The 25,095-nt window shown below is 39.9% G+C and overlaps 1 protein-coding gene across 3 annotated transcripts in view; it reads left to right on the top strand.

Moving 5' to 3' along the window:
- SDF4 (stromal cell derived factor 4) overlaps positions 1 to 14,475 on the top strand; it is a 125,980-nt gene extending 111,505 nt beyond the window's left edge. For all 3 annotated transcript variants that reach the window (XM_063436866.1, XM_063436865.1, XM_063436864.1), the window contains exons 3-7: positions 3,975 to 4,111; positions 7,073 to 7,186; positions 9,393 to 9,551; positions 13,182 to 13,357; positions 13,618 to 14,475. In XM_063436866.1, coding sequence (XP_063292936.1) covers positions 3,975 to 4,111; positions 7,073 to 7,186; positions 9,393 to 9,551; positions 13,182 to 13,357; positions 13,618 to 13,794 — 763 coding nt within the window. In that variant the 3' untranslated portion in view covers positions 13,795 to 14,475. The remainder of the gene's footprint in view (positions 1 to 3,974; positions 4,112 to 7,072; positions 7,187 to 9,392; positions 9,552 to 13,181; positions 13,358 to 13,617) is intronic.
- Positions 14,476 to 25,095: the final 10,620 nt, after the last annotated feature.

Genomic DNA, 25,095 nt, shown 5'->3' with positions numbered 1-25,095 from the left:
TCCGCAATCACTGAGAGACAGGCTCTGTATTAGTAGGGAGAATATTCCTAACGATGGCTGTAAACATAGTAGCATCCTTGCTGGTTAAACCAGCGGTTGCTTGGTTACTATGACGCTATCGGATCAGAGTTCCGGTCTCCCGATCATGTGATGCGGAAGTCCATACCAACGCTAGACATGCGCAATGGGACTGAGTGAACGCCGAGCATCTGAGCTAATGGAGCACAGCTGATAAGGTCAGTGTTTATTGGTTAAATGTGATTTATTTGTCCTATATATGTTTGTTTTATGCCATGTAATGTGCCTTTGGTGTCCTGATGAAAGCTCCGATCGGGAGCTGAAACGTTGACCTGACTATCTTCACCTATTAATAAATCGGATGAAAGAAGCCCATGAGTGCCGGTAATTTTTTGATTTTTTTATGAATTTGGGACTTGGCACCTGGCAGTATCATTAGTAAAAGTTGGAGTGCAGGGGTTTTTTCATTTGTTTATATATATATATATATATATATATATATATATATATATATATATATATATATATATATATATATATATATATATATAGTTTGGAATCGTTCTTGTGTGTGAAAGCAGATCAGGAAGTGAGATAAAGCTGTATTATTTTTCTTTAAGAAGGTAAATGCATTTTTTTTGACATTGTGACTCTTTTATATGTCATTTGACGAGGTGTGGAATCTTAGTTTTACATCCACCGCTTGGTGTTATAAAAATAGCCACTGATTCATGTAGACGCTGTCTACGCATATTGTGCTTCTCCAAAATCATATTTATTCGTTTGGCTGATTGGAAAAAAATGTGAATATTTCTGAAGAAGGAAGATTTGTACGTACAGGGTGGAATTTCCACTAGTCTGTGGCTAGTGAAAAATATAACTGATCTGAAAGAAATTCTAATTTTTCTAACTTGGTGACATTAAGTAAACTATAATCTTAAATTCTAGTAATGATTCTTAATATGTGTCAGATGCCTTGTTCCTGATTAGTGTCTCATTTGTCTTTGTTTTGAAACGGAAAAAATAAATACTCATTAGATCTGAAGAAGGACTCAAGCAAGGAGTGGTTTTATTTATTTTTTTTAAATTCTTTATTTTCCGTGCAAAATGTATTGGTTTTACAACTTTTTGCCGCAATGGCCATGTAAAAAAATCAACAGTATAACATGTTACAGGTGATGCATATTGAAGGTACATTTTGGCACATGTTTTTGTTATAGCAGGGCTATTGGGTTTTAACGGTGTGTAGTCGCTACCTAATAATAGTGTGTGAGACATTCAGTAGACGTTGTCACCACTAACTTGGCCTGGTCGTATTGGTATGCCTCAAGCACCGAGTCTATTGAGACTGGTGTTCGTCGGTGCCCTCTGCCAGGCGATAATCCTGGGGTATTTCTCCATGGGCGGAGCAGGGCTTAGCGTGTGTACCTATGAGATAGTCGAGTAGGCTTCCGTCGTGTGGTGACTCACTAGGTGAGGTCTATGCGTGGGTGGTCTAGTCGTGTATGTTAGGTCCGGGCCAAGGAGGGTTTAGCTAAAGTGGGTCCTTACATGTCTATTGCGAAGCCTGTGGTGGCAGCCTATCTGTTCCGTCTGATTGTGACTTTGCTAGTGTCAGGCATTAGTGAGTGTGGGACCGCTTGGGAGGTATTTGGGCTCCATCAGTTGCTATTCCCCTGTAACCCAGGGGCTGGGGGGGGGGGGTAGGAGGGGTGTTCGAGCTCCGGATTGTCCCGTTTTTCAACTGGGGTTGAGTGAAGTAGGTTTCCAGTTAGGTAGTCTCTTCTTGTAGTTCCCCATTGTCAGGAGCTTCTCCGCTCTTCGCTGGCCCTCGCCGGTGGCTTGAAGGTGCGCTGGTTCTTTAGACCCAATGTGTTTAGCAGTGCCGGTCCTTCTGCAAGGTCCGAGATTTTGTAGTGTTTTCCCTCTTTGGTTACCCATAAGGTCTGTGGCGTCGCCCACCGGTAGTTAATGCCTGCTTCCTGGAGGGTTGCAGCTCACTCATGGTCTCATGGTCTTGCGCCATATGAGAGTGTCTCTGCTCAAGTCCTGGAATAGGGAAAGTTGGCTGTATTCAAACTCGAAGGGGGTTTGTCCTCGAAATGCTGCCATTAGTCCCAGTTTGTCGGTCATAGTGCAGCAGCGCAGGATAACATCTCGTGGTGCTGAGGTGGGGGCCTTGGGCGATTTTGCAATCCTATATACACCATCAAACTGAAATTGCTTGGCTTGCTTGGATGGCAGCATCGTTGCCACCAGGCGCCTGACGAAGTGGGGCAGCTCTTCCAGTTGCAGGTTTTCTTGGACGCCCCGTATTTTTATGTTTTTCCTCCTGCCTTTGTCGTCTATTACATTAAGTTGTCTGTTGCCTGTGATGATTGCAGGTCTTGCTTCAAGTCCGCCAGGCCTGTTTCTGTTGCCAGTGTGCGGGCTGTTACAGATTGTACTTCTGCGGTGAGTACTGCCAGATCCTTCTCCCACATGCTTTTAAGGTTGTCCTGTAAGCTCGCAAGCATTTCACGGATGTCGCTTCTGGAGGCAGGAGTGTGGTCACTTGTCTTCGGCGTTGCCTCCTGAGGGTGAGCAGTGTAGGGGAGAGGGTCTGTGCAGTCTCCTGGTCTTGGTAGTGCCTTTGCCAGGTGAGTATTAGAGGGGAGGTTGCCTGCGTTGTCTCCCTCCATCGGACAGGCCGGTGGTGCCAGGTTCACTGGGGATGGTGGGGTCTGCAGCATTAAGCGTATGTCCCTCTGTGTTTTCGTGTCGTGTAGGGGCTGCTTTTGCGACCTGCGCCCCATCTCACTTGCCTCAGTTATGTCGGGATAGTCCGGTGTGTAATGCGGGCTGAATCCCCAAGCAAGTCCAGCCGCGTGTCCGCACCCGGGGTAGGCCTTGGCGCCTCGTTTTCGGGTTTTCCTGCCCGGTGTGGAAAAGAAGGGCATCTGTAGGCTCAGTACGCTGTGCTGAAGCCGGTACCCTCGGTGTGAGGTGAGTTTTTTGACGGGTTCCGAGTATTTTAGTCGTTTTTGCCGTTTTTTCTCCGGAGCTCTGGAAAATGGCGACCTCTCCGTTCAGACTCCATGCTCCGCCCCCCGCAAGGAGTGTTTTAAGAAAGACCGTAAATGCCTTTCTTTTATATATTCAGTTAGAATGAAGATAATTTAAAATGAGAATTTTGAAAATAAAGAAATAAAGATCTAGCTTTGGTTGTATATATATTTTTATAAATATACTTGTCCTTTTTAAATGGAGAAAGGGACACCATTTTGTTAGGAATACAGCTTTTTTTTTTTTTTTTTTTTTTTTTTTTTATTCCTAACTCTATAGGGTCTCCTCACTCTTTAGATTAGAACTACCCCCCCCCCCCTAAATTTAACAGGAAAAAAAAGGTTTTACTCATGTTTTTTGTTCTTGGTTTTTGTTTTTTATACCCCCCAATGCCATGACTCTCTTGGTGCTGCCTCCCACAACGCATTCTTAGGGCATCACTTGTGATCTTCTCATCCAATCCTGCTCACATGTGAGACGAGTATGTGCATGCATTCAAATGCTTCTCATGGGGTCTCATGCTTCTCATACGAAATGCAATGAATCCAATGCTTCCCTGTGAGCTTTATTTGACATTGAATGTCACATGAACCCATTAAACGTCATGTGTAACCTCAGCACAAGTACCTCTGGTGGCTTTCAAGAAGACAGATAGTAGAGGGGTGTTTAACCTTCAGCAAGACATTACCATATCTACTAAACGGCAATGTTTTAGATTTAAGGGATAAAACTAAAGGGCCAATTCACCCAGACCACCTTAACCCTGCTGCAGCTGCAACACAAAGTTGGGATGAAGAAGAATAATGTTGATGGTTTCATGAATTTATTTGAAGACCTGTTGATATTTAAGTTGGGGAAAATTATGCCTATGTTTGTGCCCATTTTTATTATTGTCGGTTGATCGTTTTCAGGGTGGACACTAACAAGGATGACCGGATTAGCGCCCAGGAGATGCAGACCTGGATCATGAAGAAGACAGAAGAACATTTCCAGGAAGCTGTCAAGGAAAATAAGATTCATTTCCATGCTGTGGACCCTGATGCCGATGGTAGGAAATTCTAATTTTTGTCAAGTGACTCTCTTTTTTTTTTTTTTTTTTTCTTGCCGCAAGTGATTTTCTTTTTAAACTGAATTTCATGGCTCTAGGCATATTGGCCAGTAGTTATGCCGGTTAGACAGACCAGCCAGTTGTTAGGCAGGTATATTTTTAGATAGGACAAGTCAGCATGTAATCCTTCTAAATTAAATAGTGCCATTACAGTGCAATTTTTGCAAGACTCCACCCTCCCAACTTCCCCTCAGGCACCGTGTCCTCTGAATGAAGGCACCTAGTAGAATGTCTGGAGAGGGAGATCTAGTGATCTCAAGTTATTCACCCTTTTACAGCCATCTTCCTTAGCTTATCTGGCGTGCCAGCGGTCATGTTACCTTTGTTCTCTCACACATGCACAATAGTACAAAATGGAGGCTTGTGGGACATTCTGTGAGAAAAAAAATTGCCTTTTCCATCAGACAAGACGACTTTAAATAATATTTTATTTTGCCGTTTCCATGAGCAGATTGTCTGTCTTTATTTTATAGTGTCTAATTTGCCATTTTATTGAAATTCCATTGTAGTTTACAGGTTTTAAATAAAATTTCTAATAAAAAAAAAAATCAGAAGTGGAAGCAATATGACCCTTATGTTGTTCTTGAAAACTAGTGAAAGCTAAATGTTAACTTCATTTTTAGTACTTCAATAATATTATTAATTGTCGTGATTTTGTGGAAACCATAGCAAAAACATATATATATCAGCATGTGAATTGTGAAAGATATTATATAGTTTCTCGATATGTGCATTACCTCTTTTATAACCCAATGCTCCTCAACCCTCTCGTCAAGGCAAACCTCACAGTTCAGAATTTTGGGATAAGCCGGGGGTATCTAAGTTGTAAAAAATCAAATAAATAAACACCTTTAGACTATTATGGTGTTTTTATACCTTTTTCTAAACACCTTAGACTTGCCTGCGTAATCCCTAAATCCTTGGCTATTCGGTGTGCCTTGAGGAGCACGGCAATAGCCTGTCTGAAAAGATTTGATGGTGCTAGCAATCATTATAATTGACCAGTTTGTTCAAGTTCTTTAGCAGTATTTCCACAAGAAATGTGTCTTGGGAAACAAGCGTGCAAATACTGCAAAAAGGACTGAGTGTTTTGTCACCTTAAATGATTGCGCTAACATTACATTCAAATGTTTATTATGTGTGTTTAGACTACTGGAACCTCCACTTGTTTAAAAAAAAATTGAATAAAAACTTAAAATGCCTGTGTAATTCAAAGCTGGGATAATCTCTTTGGTGCAGCAGCTAGAGCTCTGATCAAGTCATCATTTATGATGACGTTTTTGAAACCCAATGATTCTCATAGAGAAGCATTGGGGGTCATAGAACAAGCATTCAACTATCACAGCTCTCTGCCAATCACATTCTTCTAGTCTAGAAGCTTTGAGTCCAATACTTCTATGATAAGTATTGACGTGTTTAGTGTCAAATGGCATGCTCTCTGACAAAGTCTTAGACATGGCAGTATTTCCCAGTGGCTCATAAAAAGGGGCAGGATGTATGGACCAAAACCACATAATTAACCCCTTAAGGACACATGACATGTGTGACATGTCATGATTCCCTTTTATTCCAGAAGTTTGGTCCTTAAGGGGTTAAAGGAACACTATAGTGTAAGGAAAACAAACATGTATCTGTGATACTGTCTAGAAGTGGCTTTTTAAGTGCCCAGCCCTGTCCGTTATCAGTAATTTTAACTCTCTTTTTCTCCGACACCACACCGATCTTGCCATGGCTGGCCCTGCCTCCATAGATGAGATCATCAATCGTGATGATCTCAGCCAATCCAATGCTTTCCCATAGAAAGCATTGGGAGGCTATTATGCATGCACAGCAAGACGCTGTGCAAATCGGCATCTCCTCATAGATAGACATTAAATCAATGCATGTCTATGGGTAACTTCAGCATCTCCATTCAAGGCGTGGACGCGCTGAACGTAGGTGCTGCACACAATGCAGAACTGGACTAAGAATCACCTTTAGCGGCCGTCTGAGTGATTGTCACTAAAGGTGTTACTAGGCAGCAATGTAAACACAGTCTTTTCTCTGAAATGGCAGCATTTACATTGAAATAGCTGCAGGCCCAGGCAATAGAGACCAGAACCGCTACATTAAGCTGTAGTGGTTATAGTGACTATAGTTATCCTTTCAGATGGATTTGGGGGATCTCTATCATTTAATTTACACAGAACACATTAAAGGTGCAAAATATTTTTAATTCTCCTTAAAGTTCATTTGTCTCGTGGCCTGATGTCACTCTACAGAGAATACATCATGATCACATTGCGCTGGCAAATTGCTAGCAAATATATAGATGAGAAGTTTCTTCACAAACCATTTTTTGACCTTTATTAGTGTCTGCCACAAATATTTTGTCTTTACTGTGAATAGTGCAAACATGGTGGTCAGGAGAAGATGCACTTCCTTTTGCAGCACCTTCAATTCATGCAACCGCTTTCCATATTCCAGTGTAGGTAACCATGGCACTCCAGTTGTTGTGGACTGCATCTCCCCTAATGCTTTGCCAGCAATATGGCTTGAAGAGCGATATGGGAGATGTAGTCCACAACATCTGGAGTGTCAAAGGTTGCCTACCCCTGAACTACTACAAGGATTCACATGCATGATCGGCATTGTGGGGCGCTTTGCATATCATTTGGTTGTCGGGCAGTTGTTTTTATTGCAGTGCCAAAATACTATCAATTAACTATACATTACATACAATCAAATATAAGAATGCAACAAAAGGTTATACTTGGTCAGGGCTCAAGATTTCAAGTTCAAGCTATTAGACAGGCTTAAATGTGGCCTGTCACTATAAGCACTGAAGGTCTGTGGCACACTCAACATGGGTTGAATTTCTGTTCAACAAGCATTAAACCAGACTTTTCTGTTGTTCTCCAGGGCACGTGTCATGGGATGAATACAAGATCAAGTTTTTGGCCAGCAAGGGGTTTAATGAACAAGAGGTGGCAGACAAGGTAAAGAATAACGAAGAGCTGAAGATCGATGAAGAAAGTAAGTTCCCTCTCATCGTTTTTGTGGCAATAATAAATTAATTCTGCGTTTATTTAGTACCTGGACATTGGTAATTATTGAATAATGAGGGCTCTACGTATAGGTTCTAAAAGTGGAGAAATCTACAGGAACTGTCTGTTTTACCAATACATTAATTTATTATATCTACATATTTTGGTGGGGGTCTGCAGGCCAATTCATAATTCTATTCATGAATCATAATTCTATTCAGGGGATTATTAGTTGAATATTATAGTCACAAAAGCAAATAATTTTATATACATTTTTGCAGGGATGGTTTTTATGAAGTATGTGGCATTCAGAAGCGAATGACTACTTGTGTTATTTTGATGTTTTGTCCTTTTGAGTAGGTGGGAATTGTCCCATGCTTCATAATCTAAAGCCTCAAACCAAAACATAGAATATTTTCTTCTATTCAAAATTGTTGTTTGTACCCACAGTACAGCTCCTCTCTAACTCTCGCAAGACCCGTGGCTGTTACACGTGGCACCCAAGCCATTCTCGCAAAAGTTGTAGAGGAGCTGTACTGGGCCCCCTCTGCAGTAACCAGTAGCTGGGGGCCCCACCATTCCACCGGACCACCAGGGAATGGAACCTCCCCCCTCCCTGGACAGAGGTAAGAAGCAGGGAGGGGGGAATACAATTTTATTCAAATAAATGTGAAAATAAATTCTCCTTTTTTACCCTGCACATTGCAGGCCCTAGTTTACACAACATTTACACAAACTGCATACAATAGTAAAAATCAAACAAACACCACAATCTGCATTCACTACACTAACACACGCTCTCTGCATTCACTACACTGACACACGCACTCTGCATTCACTACACTGACACACGCACTCTGCATTCACTACACTGACGCACGCACCTTGCTTTCACTGCACTAGCGTGCACTCTGCTTTCACTATATATATACACACACACACACAGCACCCACCACACATTCAAATACTCTGCATTCACTATACACAGAAACTGCATCAAATACATACACATACACACACACTCTGCATTCACTATACACAGAAACTGCATCCAATACATACACATACACACACGCTCTGCATCCACTACACACACACTGTATTCACTATACACACGCTACATCCACTACACAAACACCCACTTTGCGCACACTGTATCTAATAAACACAACACAACATTACATCCATTACACAAATGTAAAATTGGCATCCACTATACACACTGCATCCATTACACACGTACTCTGCATCCACTTACACACATTCTAATTCTACACCCACTATACACACACCATATAGTAGTGGAGGTGCAGAGCTGTACCTGGCATACTCCAGCTAAGAATTTAAACCAATCTAAACTAGTACTATTTGCCCTGGGGGGGAAGTGGCAGGTGGCTCCAGCACGCTCCTTGCTCCATACCTTCATAGCACGCTGTAAGGTTTATGGGGTTTAAAGTGTTCCTTTAATATTATTTCCATCTAGCATTAGTGTCGCTGTAACTATTGCGTAGAGTACAGTGTAAGAATATGTAATCATTTTAATCCAAATTGTATTTGAAAAATAACCTGGAGAAAACAAAAATGTTCTTTATATATGATATATTTTTTTCAGATTTTAATTCATTTAGCTTTACTAAATGGTGAGCATGTTGACTACTCCAGTATATAATGGACCACCTGTCACATTTAATTGTGTTCAGCTTTCCAAATGGCTGGTTTTTTGGGGGGGGGTTTAATAACAGAATTATAATTTCATAGGTCGCTAATAGGGTGAAAGAAAATATGGTTTTGTTTTTTGTTAAAAAAACTGTTACTTTATTTTTTACATAAAAATATGTATTTTTTATTCTGCCTCTGTTGACATGGGCCTTCGGTGAACCTACTTCCATAGTACAGGAACATGTATTAATTAACCATTCTTTGCATGCTTTCACAAAATGTTCCTTACATCTGGGACCATCATCTTCCACCTGGTCATAAAAAATGGTGTTTCTTATGGCATACTTTCTTTTCATTGAATACAGAGACTATATGAAGAATACTTGTACTGTGTTAACTTGCTTGTTCAGAAATCTACTTTGATTCAAACTCTACCTGCCTTTTATCTTTTAAACTTGGCTATTTATAAATCTCTACATGATCAACATCTTTCTGCATTTCACTTGTTAATTTAAACTACCTGTTCAATTTTACAGCACAAGAAGTTCTAGATAATCTGAAAGACCGCTGGTTTCAGGCAGACAACCCTCCTGCTGATCAGCTGCTAACTGAAGAAGAGTTCATGTCTTTTCTGCACCCTGAACACAGCCGAGGCATGCTCAAGTTCATGGTGAAAGAGATTGTGAGGGATCTAGGTGAGCAGAACGTGTTCATCATAAGTAAATGGGATTATTATGCAGATAAGGTTATATGTTTGCAAAAATCACATTGTAGAAGAAAAAAATGAATTACGTAATAAATACAAGCTAGGGTCGTTTTTAAAGAAGGGTACTACAGACCTTATTAAGCAAATTAGACAAAGATAGTCAGGGTGACACGTTGCTTGGGATACTTTCTTCTGTGACTGTCGACAGTTCCTTGGAAGGTTAGTGTTGACAGAATTCTGCTGAGAATATTTTGGTGACATTTTTCCCCTCTCTCCTGTTGCCCTGCATCTTGGGATTCTAGAATTGGTGTCACACAGGAACCTGCCTATAGCTCGAGCTGAGTGAATTGGTGTTCTCACAGGTGGAGAAATTATGCAACTGTATCGCAGGCTAATAATGCAGATTGAGGGTTACATAGTTGCCTAAGTTGCAAAACGACTAAAACCCATTATTTTATGCTGTTGATCCAAAAGAAGGCTAAAATCCCTAATTGTAGCCATTTCCAGTAATGCCACAAAAAAGGGAACAAAAATCCTTCTTGACTCCATAATGCCAATCAGATTTCTCCTTGGATAAACAACCAGTTGACTGTGATTTGGGATTTTAGATTTCTTAAATGTACCGTGGCAAATCACAAGTTGAATTCTCGGACTTAACAGATTTATTTAATGAAGTTTATGGCAGAAGAAAGTGAGGTCAGAGTCCATGCCTTGAATGCATTTGCACCCTCTCTATGCCTACAGCAAGTAGGTATGGTGTCATGTGTTCAAAAAATATTCTATATTCTGTATTCTATATTGCACATTTAGTAGCTCTGTTCTGTTTGTTTAGTAGTCTTTTAATGGCCAGGTTTATGAATTTGGCTGCCCTGCAGCTATCTTGGTAATATTGTGGAGGAGGCATTTCTCGTATAATAAACGGTTACATAATCCTATTTCTATTAAAATAAAGATAGTAAGCCTAAACATCATCTTCATCTTTTACTATTATTAATGCTTCTGGAAAATACCCACATCAGATATTGCTTTGATAATTCGCAGAGTACATGGCTCCTAGCATTGCTAACTCGGCAGCACTGAACATTTTTATTGAATCATCTTACTGAAAGTTTTCGTGCAACTCTGCTCAGAAAAAAACATCTATTTATGCTGTATTTAAACTGTGCAAAAAAAGACTGACTTTGCTTCTTTTTTTTTTTTCCTGATACCTGCTCGTATGACCTGTGCCGCTGCACCCTTCCTCTGCTATCTAGCGATGAGATTATCTTAGAAAAACAGGAACTTGTTAAAAAAAAAAAAGTGCTGACAAAACCTGCATATAAATTTCCCCATAACCATATTACATTTACGGTGGTATTTCCACTCAGCTGTTCATTTTAAGAGCCATGTATCTCTGGCTTGTTTATATTGTACCACCTTGAATTTATTAAATAGCAAGACTAGCAGTAAATTAAAAGGGATACTTTATTGCCAGTAATACAAAGCTGTATTCCTGGCACTATCGCTCCCCCTGTGTTCCCTTAATGAGCTGAAATGGTCTGGGTGCCTACAGTGTCCCTTTAATAGAAAAACCAGAAGCTTCTTGTCATTTTATTTTGTATTATTTATACTAATTGTATTACTTGTAACTTCATGTTATATCTTACCTGAAGTTGTAATCCTGCCCTAGTACTGGTTTGAATGAATGATGCATCTTGACAATATAAATGCTGTATGATGGAAGTGACGCTCATTTATAATACATTATATAGATACCCCATTAAAAATCTGCAAATAAAATATACTTTTACTACCACTACGGCAGATCCATAGGCAATCAGGAACCCCAGGCAGCCCGTCTTAGACCAGTAGGAGTCTTTTTCAATCGGGAGCATTTTATTCTGGTCTGTGAAATCTGGTCTTCTCACTTAAACCCCAGCAGAACTTCCATTTATCGGACCCGATGTGTGGAACTGCTGGCTAAGTGAACAGCCATGTGGTTAGAGTCAGCCTTTACACAGCACCATAAGTTTTTTTTTTTTGTTTTTTTTTGTAATCACTCAAGCAGCCGACCAAGCATGTGCACAGTCACAACTCCAGATTTCACAGAATGCTTAAAAGGACACCATAAGCACCAAAACACTTTAGCATGATTTAAGTGGTTTGGGTTTATTCATTACATTCTGGCATTTGTCTTACAAATTGTGGTTCCCTACAGAAATGTGCTCATCCCACCACAACTCCTTAGCTGTAAATGTATCTCTGTGCCAACTGCATAAAATACAGGATGGAATCTTCACAATCTTCAGCTAATAAAGTCGCGTCATATATTGACTGGCAGTTGGGGTAGTTAAAATATTATCAGTCTTAAAGCAACTGTTATTTTCAGGTTCACTTGTACACCAGCCGCATAAAAGCTCTTTGTCAGAGTAAAAAATGCACGTATTAAAGAAATTAGTGGTGAATCCTGCCCTTTTTATTACAATCTATACTGAAAAGGGTTCACATTAATGGTGAGAATACAAGATGACTTTATTTAAAAATACCTGTCTCTGCACGATTTGTAGATTACAGTTACTGTCTACATGCACAGGTTGAGCTCTGTAGAGCTGACTAGAGAGCATTACGCCAGGTCTCCAATGTACCAGGGTGGCATTTATTTAAATACTACCATGCAGGGTGCAGTTAGTATCGGGGCTATAATTAATGGGGCAGTGTAGTTCCTTTACTCAGGTTAGCAATTTGCATGCGTGATCCCTTTCTGCTGGTTTCATTATTATTGGTATTGAAAGTATCTATGTAGTAACGCGTGTCTGTCCTCCACAAAACACGTAGATCACAAAGTCAGCTTTAATTTTTACAATGTGCTGGTGAAATAATTTGCAACAAACGTAGATACTTGCCTGAGGTTTGTGAATGACTTGTCCACAATGATTGACCGTTACTAAAGGAACAATTTTAGCACCCTAAAAATGTAATCAGAATTACGATGCAATGGTGCCCGGAGGTTCCATTTAATGCAGGTGAATGCATCCAACACTCCCAAGTAAAGTGTCTCGTGTAATTATTTCTTTTTTTTAGGCATATCGGCTGCTCCTGTCTTGCTTTGTAGTTTTGAGACTGCAGCATTTCTGTCAACAAAGTATAAAATAGGCATTAGATGTTTTTCATAGATGTATTTGGATAGGACAAGGTATGCATCAAATTTTGAATCCAGGAGAATAGTCCCATAATTAACATATTTTGTAAATAGTTATGAAAACTATCTATGTAAATTCTTTTATGGGAGCACTCTGTACAACATAATCACTACTTCTAAGCATAGTGGTTATGGTGCAATGAGTCTGTGGGCACTATCCTCTGAATTGGCCTCTCCTTGGTAACTCTAAATCCACCCTTTCTTCCGCCACTCTAGAGATTTCACTTCTATATTATCAATGTGAAATTTTGTTCAACCTGGACAGCGATTATAGCCGATGGGGAGTGGTTATAATACTTATTGTCCCTTTAACTTTAGTTATCTATTTGAAATTGCCTATGCATACCTTTCTTTTTCCAAGGTGTGAAAATACGGTCTTGCTCTTTAGACACCTTTTTTGTTATTTATTTATTTATTTATTATTATTTTTTTTTTCTGTAGATCAAGATGGCGACAAAAAACTCACCCTCTCAGAGTTCATCTCTCTGCCTGTTGGCACTGTTGAAAACCAGCAAGCCCAAGATATCGATGATGACTGGGTACGAGACAGAAAAAAGGAATTTGAAGACGTTATTGATGCAGATCACAATGGAATTGTCACAATGGAAGAGCTGGAAGTAAGACAATTTGTGTCGTAATAATGTCTGAATAGCGTGGCTGGAAAGATGAATAATTTTCTAAATTGTGTTTAGGAGTGATTTTTTTTTTTCTTTCATTGTTGAAAAATACAGAAATGTTTCAAATGTAAGTCCAGATAGCACTATATTCTGTATATACGCTTCGGGTAAAGGGCTTTATGTTTAAGATTATGGTGTGTGAATGAGAAATATCTCAGTACAAGTATTCTAGAATGTTAATTTAATTCTGTGTTTTGTAGGAATACATGGATCCCATGAATGAATACAATGCTCTCAATGAAGCTAAACAAATGATTGCCGTCGCAGATGAGAACCAGGACCACCACTTAGGAAAAGCAGAAATCATGAAGTATAGCGAGTACTTTACCGGCAGTAAGCTGATGGACTATGCCCGCAATGTACACGAGGAGTTCTGAGTCTCCCCCTGCCCTGTTCTTATTTAAGATGGCTCCTCTTCCCCTTTAAATGAAGGAGGTCTTGGTAATTTCATGGGTAAAAGATCAGTCTTGTAGTTTAACGGGAAGAGGAGGAACGCCAGTTTTGCTGCTACTACCCATGTGTGTTTTTAGTGTGCAGTATTGGGTGGGGTGATCGCCTTCCCTGCCACATGCAAATCATTTCCATGGCAGAATTTGCACATACGTAATGGCTTTTGGTTGCTTCAGTCATTTTTCACCACCCTATTTTATTGATGATGTAGAGCACCTGCAGGTCACCTCTCTGCTATTCCCCTTTGCTATAGTAGAGCTGTAATGCATCAGAGGCCTGACATTTAAAGAGCCGTCCATATAATGTGTCTTCTGCTAGCATTCTCTGGTTGTTCTTGGTGGGGAAATTTGCTTATTTATACATTTGACACAGCTTTGTTGGGACACCAAGTGGATTCTGCAGAATATAAAACGGAGTCCATGACATTTACAGACTGGCTTATGTTTTATCTACATTGGGGAGTTACATTATTTGTGGAAAATACACTGTGGTTTCGGGGTACATTTTAATATTTAATGTGCATTAATGTCCAACAGATTATACAAAAAAAGTCACATAATATTCTAAATGTGTTATTTTCAAATACAAAATAAATCTAAAATTGTAATGAGGGTGAATATAAATATATATATATATATATATATATATATATGTGTGTGTATATATATATATTTTTTTTTTTTTATTTTATTTTTAATATTTTGTTTTATCTAGGAAGTGTACTAAGTTACGCAAGTGAAACTAAAATCGTTTTTTGTTTTTTTTTTGACCAGTTTGTTTTTTTCGGGGGTTCTGTAAAGGAAACGGGAAAAGCACTAAATATTTCCCTTACAGGGTAAATCCAAAAGGGAAGTCTTACAGCAGACTGTGGGGGGTGGGGGGGGGGGTGCTTAAGTTGAGCAACAATAAAATACCAATATTATATTTACTTGTGTTGAAAATCATAATCTCAGATTCCTGTTAAGGAAAACAAGAATGGATTTCAGCGTAGTCTATTAGTCGACTATACGATTGTAATGTGAAAATCTCGTTTTATTTTAAGATCTGATAAGAGTTGACATTTCTAAATCAAATTATTAGGGCTGATTAGATGGTAATTGTTTATATGTTTGAGTTCTTTGGGGATCTGTGTTTTGAGGTTTTTTCTTTTTTGTTTGTTTTTTATAAATGTGTAATATATCATTTATATTAATAAAAATATAAAGAATTGTAACATTTGTGTCTGTGAAAGCAAAACCCGTTTTAAGACATTGCTAGAATTGATCCAACGTAGAAGCTATTTTTGTGATTGATAAAAGTCTATACGTGTGTATTTTCCAACCCCTTCTCCAATTATTTATTTATGAGATGGCCATACAGATTTCTGTTGATCTTTCTATGGTGAGATGACATGCTGGAGCAATTGTTTATTTGAAGAAGATTGTATCCAGTTGCCTACATCAAGGAAAACCAGCTTTCAGAATGTAAAATTGGACTAATTCACTGGTAATTGATCTACAGAGAGCTCGGAGCTTCAAAACAGAGAACTAGGTCCTGGTGCTCAATATCGCTTTTCGGTACAACCTGCTTTTTCTAAAATAAACAATAGCAGACTTACGAATGTGGAAACCAATGGAGTGTGTCCGCTGGATTATTCAGGTTGTAGATGGTTATTCCAAGATGTATATAAATAACACCAGTTATATCAAATACTTATCTGCTTTATGGGGGATCATATACACATGCATTTAAAATAAAGAACTGTGAAGTGTGTAGTATGGGAATATAATAACATTAAGAGGCTCTGGAGACATCACATCATTTAAGGTAGAGTGAACATCTAGATGTCCTTTTTCCAGGAAATATAAGTCATTGCTGTGTATCATTTCTATTACATGAATTCTTTAGGGGTTACAATATTGCTGGGAAACCGAGCCTGCCTGATATTAGTGGGTATTATATTCCTATGCAAATACCTGCCCATGTCCTTAATTCAGCTCATCTCCCATTACTGATATGCTGGGAGAAGAGCTGTAGTGATGGGGAGACCGTTTATTTCTATCTAAGTTGTTTGTTCCTGTTTAAAATTAAGGACAGCAACAGAATATAGTCTGCTGCCCAGAAGTGTAATTTGCACTATTCTTGAGCAGGCTGTAACTGATATGTTGTACTACTGCCCTAGGATTGGTAGAACCAGTGTTGCATAGTGTCAGTTGTGGTGAAACACATTTTTTTATTGCATAATGTTATATCTCCCTCTTTGCGGTATCGCTAAGTAACTCACACAATGACGTGAATGCCACACATTCTCATTGAGCTCTCTGTCTGGTAAAAAATGTCCTCCACTAATTATCCATGTTGTTTATTTCAGTGTTCTCAGTTACCAACAGTGCCCTGCTAGCTGCCATTTAACTCTAGTATTAAGGCTGTATTTCAAGTTTCCTGGGCTTTTTACAAATAATCTCAGTTAGTAAATGTACCATATGCTGTGGCTTATATTTCAAAAAGAAGCCAGCAATAATTATTTAATATTGAATCCAGTGACACATGTATTCTGTTTGTACCAGCTCATGTTACCTGTTGTGTTATAAATGTCAAAGTGATGTCTGTAACAATAAAGAATCCAAAACTGATTACATTTTTGTTTTGCTTGTTAATAGCATGCTACCTTTAGTCAAGGAACAGTATTTAAAGGGTTACTCCAAACACCATGACCACTGAATTGATTTAAAGTTATCATGGAGTCTGGATGCGCAGAGTTTCGGTATTAAATATTCCACCTCTGTCGGCATTATTGGACTGTTTTTTTCTTTGCAACTTTCATTGCACAGTGTGCCATTCATTGGCTGAGAGTAGTCAGCTGACACTCTCCGCCAATGAATGACTACTGCCAAGGCTTCTGACACGCAGGCAGCACCACACCACCTTGGAGCCTGGCGGGGCAAAATATCCTAAGTATTGCTTTCTAAAGAACCTCAGGAATTTAAAGTATGTAGCTTCTTAACCCCTTAAGGACACATGGCATGTGTGACATGTCATGATTCCCTTTTATTCCAGAAGTTTGGTCCTTAAGGGGTTAAAGACACCTCTAGCATATAGGACAATGACTGTGTATGTGGGCATAATGCCTATATAAACTAAGTAAAGTTTCCCCAAGCATCTCTACTGTACTGGGGTTTACAGGCAGTTGATGCAGCCTGCAAAGTGTTCTGGTTGTCTATGTAATGTCTCCTAGAAAGCAGTCATGACATTTGACCTTCAAGCATTGCGTGTGTGTGTGCACGCACGCAATTGGAGTGAGGTATCCTTATGGCCATCTGCAAAAAGAGGACTAGACACAATTTAAACTTTGCTTTTCTAGAAGCGACATTTAATACCTTATATTTAGTAGAAATTAAATGGCACCTACTTTTTACAATACATACAAATTTCTGACCAGGGTTTAGGCCCAGCTTTTGCAACTTTAACATCTGTGCAACTAAAGGTATTAAGCATTTGCATACTTGTTTACAGATGACCAATAATTCAGTAATTTTTGCTGAGAAGCTCCGTAATTCTTACCTGCGATACGTACTCATATTGGCAGTTTCCTCTATAAGTGCGTGCAAGTCATTTAGAAAGTCAAAGTAGCGAAACCACTAATGCAACTGTGCAAGATGTTTTTCTGTTTTAGTATAAGCAGGATGTAAATGCACATTTTGCACTTGTCCATGTGTACGAAAAAGGTATGCCCTCTCCAGGCCAGCACATACTCTTATAGGGTCTCTAGTAATAAAGCAGATTGAGAAAAGGTTTTCACTTTTCTGGGTGAGTTTGTGCATATTAATTAATAACCCCCCTTTCCCTGAACCATGTGTATACGGAATTGAACTAGTGCACAAACACTACTTATCTTCCCTTGCAGTGCCATCGAGAACCCCCCTCCCCATTACATTTAGTCCCTCTGCATTGGGCAGGGGGACTATAAAAGTCCACCATCACTCTACTACTATCGCTCTGTACTAAAAACTACAACTTTTACAACGAAAATGCTGCTAAATATCAGGCAAGGAGGAGAGCAGAGAACTGTTATTTACAGACGTTCTTTTTACAGCCAAATTAAATATATAACTAAGTGTGGCGCAGCTCCTGTAGTCCGACAGAGAACTACCGCCCAGTCCGCTTCCTAGACGCTTGCAGGTACCCTGGCAGAGTTCCGCTTCCAGAGAGCTTCTCCTTGGAGCTCTTTCCTTCCAGGCAGGTTTCGTCTGCTCTGCCTATTCCGCTGTAGCCTGCCTGCAATATGATAGCTCCTATCTTCATAAAGACACTTGCGACTCTCAGGCCTAGCTCTCTTTTTGGTTTGACCCCGACTAGAGTGATCGTGCAGCCAGCTAACTGGTCCGAAGACCCTGTTACTGGGATTCCTGAAAATCCACACAGGACACACATTTGCAAAAAGGACTAACATACTCTGATTATTTTTTTTTGGGGGGGGGGGCAAGGTCTAATCTTTGGGGAACTAGCCCTTAAGCATGTGGTGACAAACATTTAAAATACAAACATAGAACATTAACAAATGAGCAATTAAAATGAATACCCAAGCTATATAATACAAAAAACACTTTGAAACACAATTACAAGCAATATATGGATTTAACCACGTGTTTGATTGCCCTCATTTGCATACCTGCATTATGTAAATGCACACACTTCCATTCAACCAGTAGAAAGCACTGCAGGGTTCCAAAGTAACAATGAATTGTTTGTACATTGATTGCTGCTATTAAACACCTTTGAGGGACTCCTAGGACCAGGTCCAAAGTCTGTAGGTAGGAAGCTGGCTTTCAAACTTCTCCAAAAGGCCCTGACATGGGAGCTTCTGTCACACTAAGCCTTTAAAAGAATACCCATTCATGTCTCATAAGAGATCAAGGTTCTTCACTAAAGTGAATTTCAAATTTAAGGCCAAAATATCCAAATTAGAAAATGTAACTAATTCAGCTATGCTACAGCTATGCTGTGTGTTTGGCTACCTTGGTCTAAAATGTTAAATTTACTTTGAATGCTCACAGGAGCTGAAAGCAGCAAGGTGAATTGTTAATGTAGGACTCGCCCAAGAGGTTTGCCTTGAATTGGCAGATGAGCTTACATTTTCCTTAATGGCTATTTAATGGCCATAAATATACTTTAACAAACACAATATACTTAGTGGTAAAAAAAAAAAACTCTTAAGCACAACGCGTTTTGACCGTAGCTGGTCTTCCTCAGGTGCATATGCTGTGTAGCTGGTCCCAATGATTTATTCCTCAAATGAAGATGAGGAACCATAAATTAAATAAGTAATATACTTTATTACAAAATGAACAAATACAATATACTTAGTGGTAAAAAAAAAAAAAAAAAACTCTTAACCCCTTAAGGACCAAACTTCTGGAATAAAAGGGAATCATGACATGTCACACACGTCATGTGTCCTTAAGGGGTTAAAGGAACACTATAGTCACCTGAACAACTACAACTTAATGAGGTTGTTCAGGTGAGAACTATAGCACCCTGCAGCCATTCTCGTGTAACACTGTATTTTCTGAGAAGTGTTTACATTGAAAGCTAGGAACACATCCAGTTGCAGTCATTCAGAGTGAACCAGAGGGACTTCTGAGTTGATGGAGATCTGCTGTGCACGCGCATCCTGTGATTCAGTATCTCCTCCCACTGCATGCAGACACTGAACTTTCCTCATAGAGATTCATTGATTCAATTCATCTCTATGAGGAAATGCTGATTGGCCAGGGCTGTTTTTGAATCATGCTGGCTCTGCACCTGATCTGCCTCCTTGTCAGTCTCAGCCAATCCTATGGGGTAGCACTGTGGTTGGATCAGGCTATCACATGTCAGCAGACTGCTTGAGTCTAACAGCATGCAGATTTACAGCTTCTGGCTTGAATACAGTAAGATTTTTACTATGTTTATGGAGGCATGAGGGGGCCCAGGGGGGCTAGATGTATACATGTAGTTGCACTGGTGACTATAGTGTCCCTTTAAGCATATGTACCTGAGAAAGACCAGCTACGGTCGAAACGCGTTGTGCTTAAGAGGTTTTTTTTTTTACCACGAAGTATGTTGTGTTTGTTTATTTTGTAATAAAGTATATTACTTATTTAATTTATGGTTCCTGATCTTCATCTAAGGAAAAAATCTTTAGAACCAGTTACACAGCAATACGTTGATTGGTTTTACTATACCTACTGAGTTCAGAGCCGACTTGAAGGGCTCTTGAATATGTGTCCTCTATATTTATTACACGGATACCACTTTTGTACAGTCTGCTCTATGTTGCTTTTATGTTTTTATCAATAGGTTTTATCCTGTCTACCTCTGCCAGTGTGAAATACACTTACCAACTGTGCGCTATCACCCTATTGTTTTCAAGATTTTATGTATGTATGTGTTTTTTTGGCATAACACTTGGGTGAACTTGAGCTGCACTGGTCTTTGGGTATTACTGTGGCACCATTTATTTTTAAATTTTCCTGAAATATTAGGATATATAGTATGTTTGTGTTGTGTTGTTGAGGATAGGGGCTTTACAGTGTGTTTCAGGGGATACGGGGCAGAAGGGTGTGTTTGGGAAGAAAATTGGGGATGTAGAGTGTGTGTGTGTGTGCGCATGCACGCATGTGGATTGGGGCTATAGTGTGCTTGGGCTGGAGACAGGCTGTTGAGGGGGAGAAAAAGGCTGTAATGGGAGTTTTAGGGGCTGTAGTGTTTGTAAGGTGGCTGTACTGGGGGATAGACGGTATAGTAGGAGAGTAGAGGCTATAGTGTAGGGGCTGTAGTGGGGGGATAGGGGCTAAAGTGGTTGGAAACGGTCTGTACTAGGGGTTATATGATCTGTGAAATGGAGGATAGTGTCTATAGTGGGGGTATATAAGCTGTAGTGGGGGGATAGTGTATATTTTGTTGGGGGATAGGGACTATAGTGGGGGGGAAAGGCTTTAGTATGGGGATTGTGGCTGAAGTGTATTAAAGAAATTAAAAAAATAAAAAATTTTTTAATTAAACATACAAAAAATAAAACTAAACAAGCTTATTATCCGCTCCCAGAGGTTGATTATGGTCTGGAATAGGGGGGATCCTGATCCCTGGTGCACTGTGGAAGAACCATCCGTACCCGGCAGGGAAAGGGGGGAGGGGTGGGGTAACAAGCAGCCTGGCCTGCGAAGAAGAGCAAGTGCAGAGCCTGCTGAAGAAATCTTCCATGTCTGCCCTCCGGCAGAAGAATGGGCTGGTGAGGAAGATCCTCGCATCTCCCCTTTCAGCTGTGCAGCACCTCTCCTGCCTGCCAACCAGGGCCAGATTAACATAGGGGCTGATGGAGCTGCAGCTCCAGGCCCAGGCCCATGGAATAGGCCCATTTAAAAAAAAAAAAAAATACAAAACATTTTTTTTTACTTTTTTTTAAAAAACTTTTTTTTTTTTTTTTTTATACACTACTCTTAGGTCTGCCATCTGACTGGTATTTTACCAGCACAGACGGTATTTTGGGCTGCCTGGCCGTGCCGGTATTGCAGTAATACTGGCAATACAAATGCAGATATTTTTATCAGTATAAACAGAGATTACTCTGCAATACCAGCAGCAGCCAGTAGGGGTCACTGTGTGTGGAGAGAGGCAGGAATAGGAAGTTACAGCATATCCCTCCCTTCCTCTTTCTACTCACTAATCCACGGGGGAGCAGCTACAGAGCACAGAGAGTCTAGACAGCAGCTCCCAGCCTACAGAAACAGCCTACAGCTCAGGGAAGTGAGGGATGAGGGGAAAGGCAGCAGGGAGACATTGAGACACTAAGAGACACATGGGGACACTGAGACACTAGGGGACACTGGGAGACCTGGGGACACTGGGAAACATGGGGACACTGAGACACTAGGGGACACTGTGAGACATGGGGATGCTGAGACACATTGGGATGCTGTGAGACATAGGGACATTGGGATACACATTGGGACGCGGAGACACTAGGGACACAATGTCTCCATGTCTCCCAGCCAGTGTCTCTAGTGTCTCTTTGTCCCCATGTCTCCCAGTGTCCCCTAGTCTCCCAGTGTCTGTGTCCCTAGTGTCAGCAATGATTGTTAGAACGTTGGTTAACCCTGTAGTCTCTGGTTTAAGGCCTTTACATTGAAGTTAATGTTCTTATTGAAAGACTTCATATCCTGGCTCCTGTGAACCTGCTTAAGACTTACCTGCAAACCTGCTCCTAACAATAACCTGCTCCACCCTTACCTATACTTCAAACCAGCCTGCCTCTGTAACCAGCCTTCCACTGTTACCAGCCTGCCTTTGTTACCTGGAAATTACAGACATTCATTATTATTTGCAAGTAACCTGTTCTGTGGCAAGTATCCTGTTTGGTGGCATATTGCCTAAAGTCTGTTTTTATTCAAGTTTCATAATATGTCTAAAACCACTAATAAAGTACCTGAAGTCCCTGGCATAAGTCTCCTATCTGACCTGCACAAGATCATGACAATATCTCCCAGCGTCTCTGTCCCCATGTCTCTGTGTCCCTAGTGTCTGTGTCCCCATTTCTCCCAGTGTCCCCAAATGTCTCAGTGTCCCCATGTCTCCCAGTGTCACCATATCTGTATCCCCAAGTGTCTCAGTGCCCCCGGGTCTCTGTGTCCCCATGTCTCACTGTGACACAGGACACACTGAGACATGGGGACAATGGGAGAAATGGGGACACTAAGACTCTGGGAGACTAGGGGACTGGGCGACATTGACACTGTGATACATAGGGACACTGATGCCAGGCTGGCTTTCCAATTCTTTGGACAGACATGCCCCCTTTTTAGGCATGTTTGCCCCTTTTTGCAGTTCTGGTCACGTGATTCGCGTCAGTTGCCCACCCTTTTACACTGCCCATTGACTTCTTGCTTCACTGGACACTGCTGTTAGGGGGTATATATTCAATTGAAAGATGAAAGCATATTAGAAAGAGATTAGCATATAGTGTGTGTTTTCTCATAGTTGCATCCTATGAGTTTCCCTCCAATACCATCTCAATCAGATACACAACGCTTGGGAGGTATGACTGTTTTAAAGTGTTTTTGCTCGATAAGATTCTGTTATTAGGCCCCATCATAATTGTCAGCACCAGGCCCACTGGGCTCTTAATCTGGCCCTGCTGCCGACCCATGTTTTAAACAATTTAAAAACAAAACAGGACTTAAAATAAAGAAAACATTTAAAGACTTGACTAGTCAGTTTCTTGACAAAATCATATCCAGTGAGAATTCCACCTCCGAGAGCCAGAAGCTCTTCCATGGAACTTATGTTAGCTCTCCAGAGCTGTACATGGCTGTGTAGGGTTTGCACATTGACAAAGAGAGTCAGCTGACTGCAGATCCCTACAAACTCACATACACACACACATACAGTTTGATAACACCGAGAGGTTTAACATGATATTTTAACCGCCTTTCCCCTTTGAAGAAGTGCTGGATAACCCTAGCTTGGGACATGACTTGAAGTCAAGAGGGACTAAAATTATGCTCTTTAAATGACTTTAAGTGTCATCAAAAGGGACAATGAGTGGGAGAGACAGTAAAGGGGAGGCTAAAAAAAGAAAAAGAGAAAAGTGCAAAAAATTAAGTGGGAGTGAAAGGAAAGGTTGAAGTAGCATTAAAAGACATATGAGGAGAATGGGAAGGGACAGAGCAGTTTTATGACCCATACAAGCATGCAGACTATTTTGATACTACCTAGAAAGTACCGCGTACCGTGCTCGTAATTAAACACCCTTAGATATTTCATTTGTGGCTTTTCATTAAACTGGTAAGCTGTTGAACTATTAACAAAATGTTTGTCCACTTACATTTGGAGAGGAGACCATTTCACCTTTGGCAACGTAACCACTTAATCACGCTGTAGTGGTTATGGTGCTTGGAGTGTTCTTTTAACATGTTTTGAAATTTACATGTAATTATTCCAGAAAGCATGACATTGAACTGATCTCATCTAAAATCTACTTAATTCTGGTAGAATTGAAAATACTAGCATTATAAATTCTGGAAAAATAAGGTTAGCTAAAAAGTTTTTTTGACATTGTAATTATATATATATATATATATATATATATATATATTTTTTTTTTTTTTTTTTTAACTATGCTACAAATGACAGTTGAATATGTGATGTACATTTTATCTGAGTTGATTCCCGTTCCATGTGTGCTTGGATGTTGTTTAGTGCTCCCTTGAAAAGCTATTTCCATTTATTTGTATTAAACAATATTACAAATCAAGTGTTTAAAATGAGGGTGATCTAAATGAAATATGTCACCCTATTGATCACTAGAGATAGTTTTGCTGATCTGCCTGGCTAGATGAATGCATACTTCTGCCATTTTCATTACACTGTAGGGAAGCACAGATATAAGGTTCTGGTTATATAAGGGGCTCCTTCTCTTTTTGAACCTCCGAGACAGATTTGAGGTCCCAATTCCGAAAGAGAAACCTGAGGTCATCATGCTATGAAACTTTAGATACCTTGAAGAGAGGAACTGAATGTGAGTATGTCTTTCCCAAAAATATATGGTCCAAATTTATAATGTTATCAGCTGAGTCAAAGGTCGGGAACCACCTAAATGCCAGCAAGACGTTAAAAGTTAGGTAATGTTTGCATGGAAGCAAAGCATCATGTCAATAAAATTCAGGGTAAAGTGCAGAGTTTCAGTTTACCACTAAAATCTACTGCAATAATCTTGCCTCATATGTGAGTGTATCACAGGTTACATAATAAAACTTGCAGGGATCTATTCACTTTGTAACAAATTTTGCTTTTGCAATTTCAGCCAATTGCATTCGGCTCAATTCTCCTGCCTTTACATAGAAACATAGAAACATAGAATGTGACGGCAGATAAGAACCATTCGGCCCATCTAGCCTGCCTAATTTTCTAAATACTTTCATTAGTCCCTGGCCTTATCTTATAGTTAGGATAACATTTAGTTGTTAAAATTCCTCTGCGGTTCCAGGTATTTACTAACAACTGAATGGCAAACTAATTGAGCAGAGTGGATCACTGCTATTCTCATATGAACCTCATTGCTGCAGTGAGATTAATTTGAAAATAGCTTAGTTGAATTGCAATTAAATTCCAACCAAACTGCGATTGAATTTTCCTGCTACAAAAAAAATAAAAAATAAAATATAAAATGCACTTATGTAAGAGTCAGATATGGAGGAGGATTTAGGCATGAG

The sequence above is a fragment of the Pelobates fuscus genome, chromosome 11, assembly GCF_036172605.1.
Source record: "Pelobates fuscus isolate aPelFus1 chromosome 11, aPelFus1.pri, whole genome shotgun sequence".
Classification (NCBI taxonomy): domain Eukaryota; kingdom Metazoa; phylum Chordata; class Amphibia; order Anura; family Pelobatidae; genus Pelobates; species Pelobates fuscus.
This window is presented reverse-complemented; position numbering and strand designations above follow the sequence as displayed.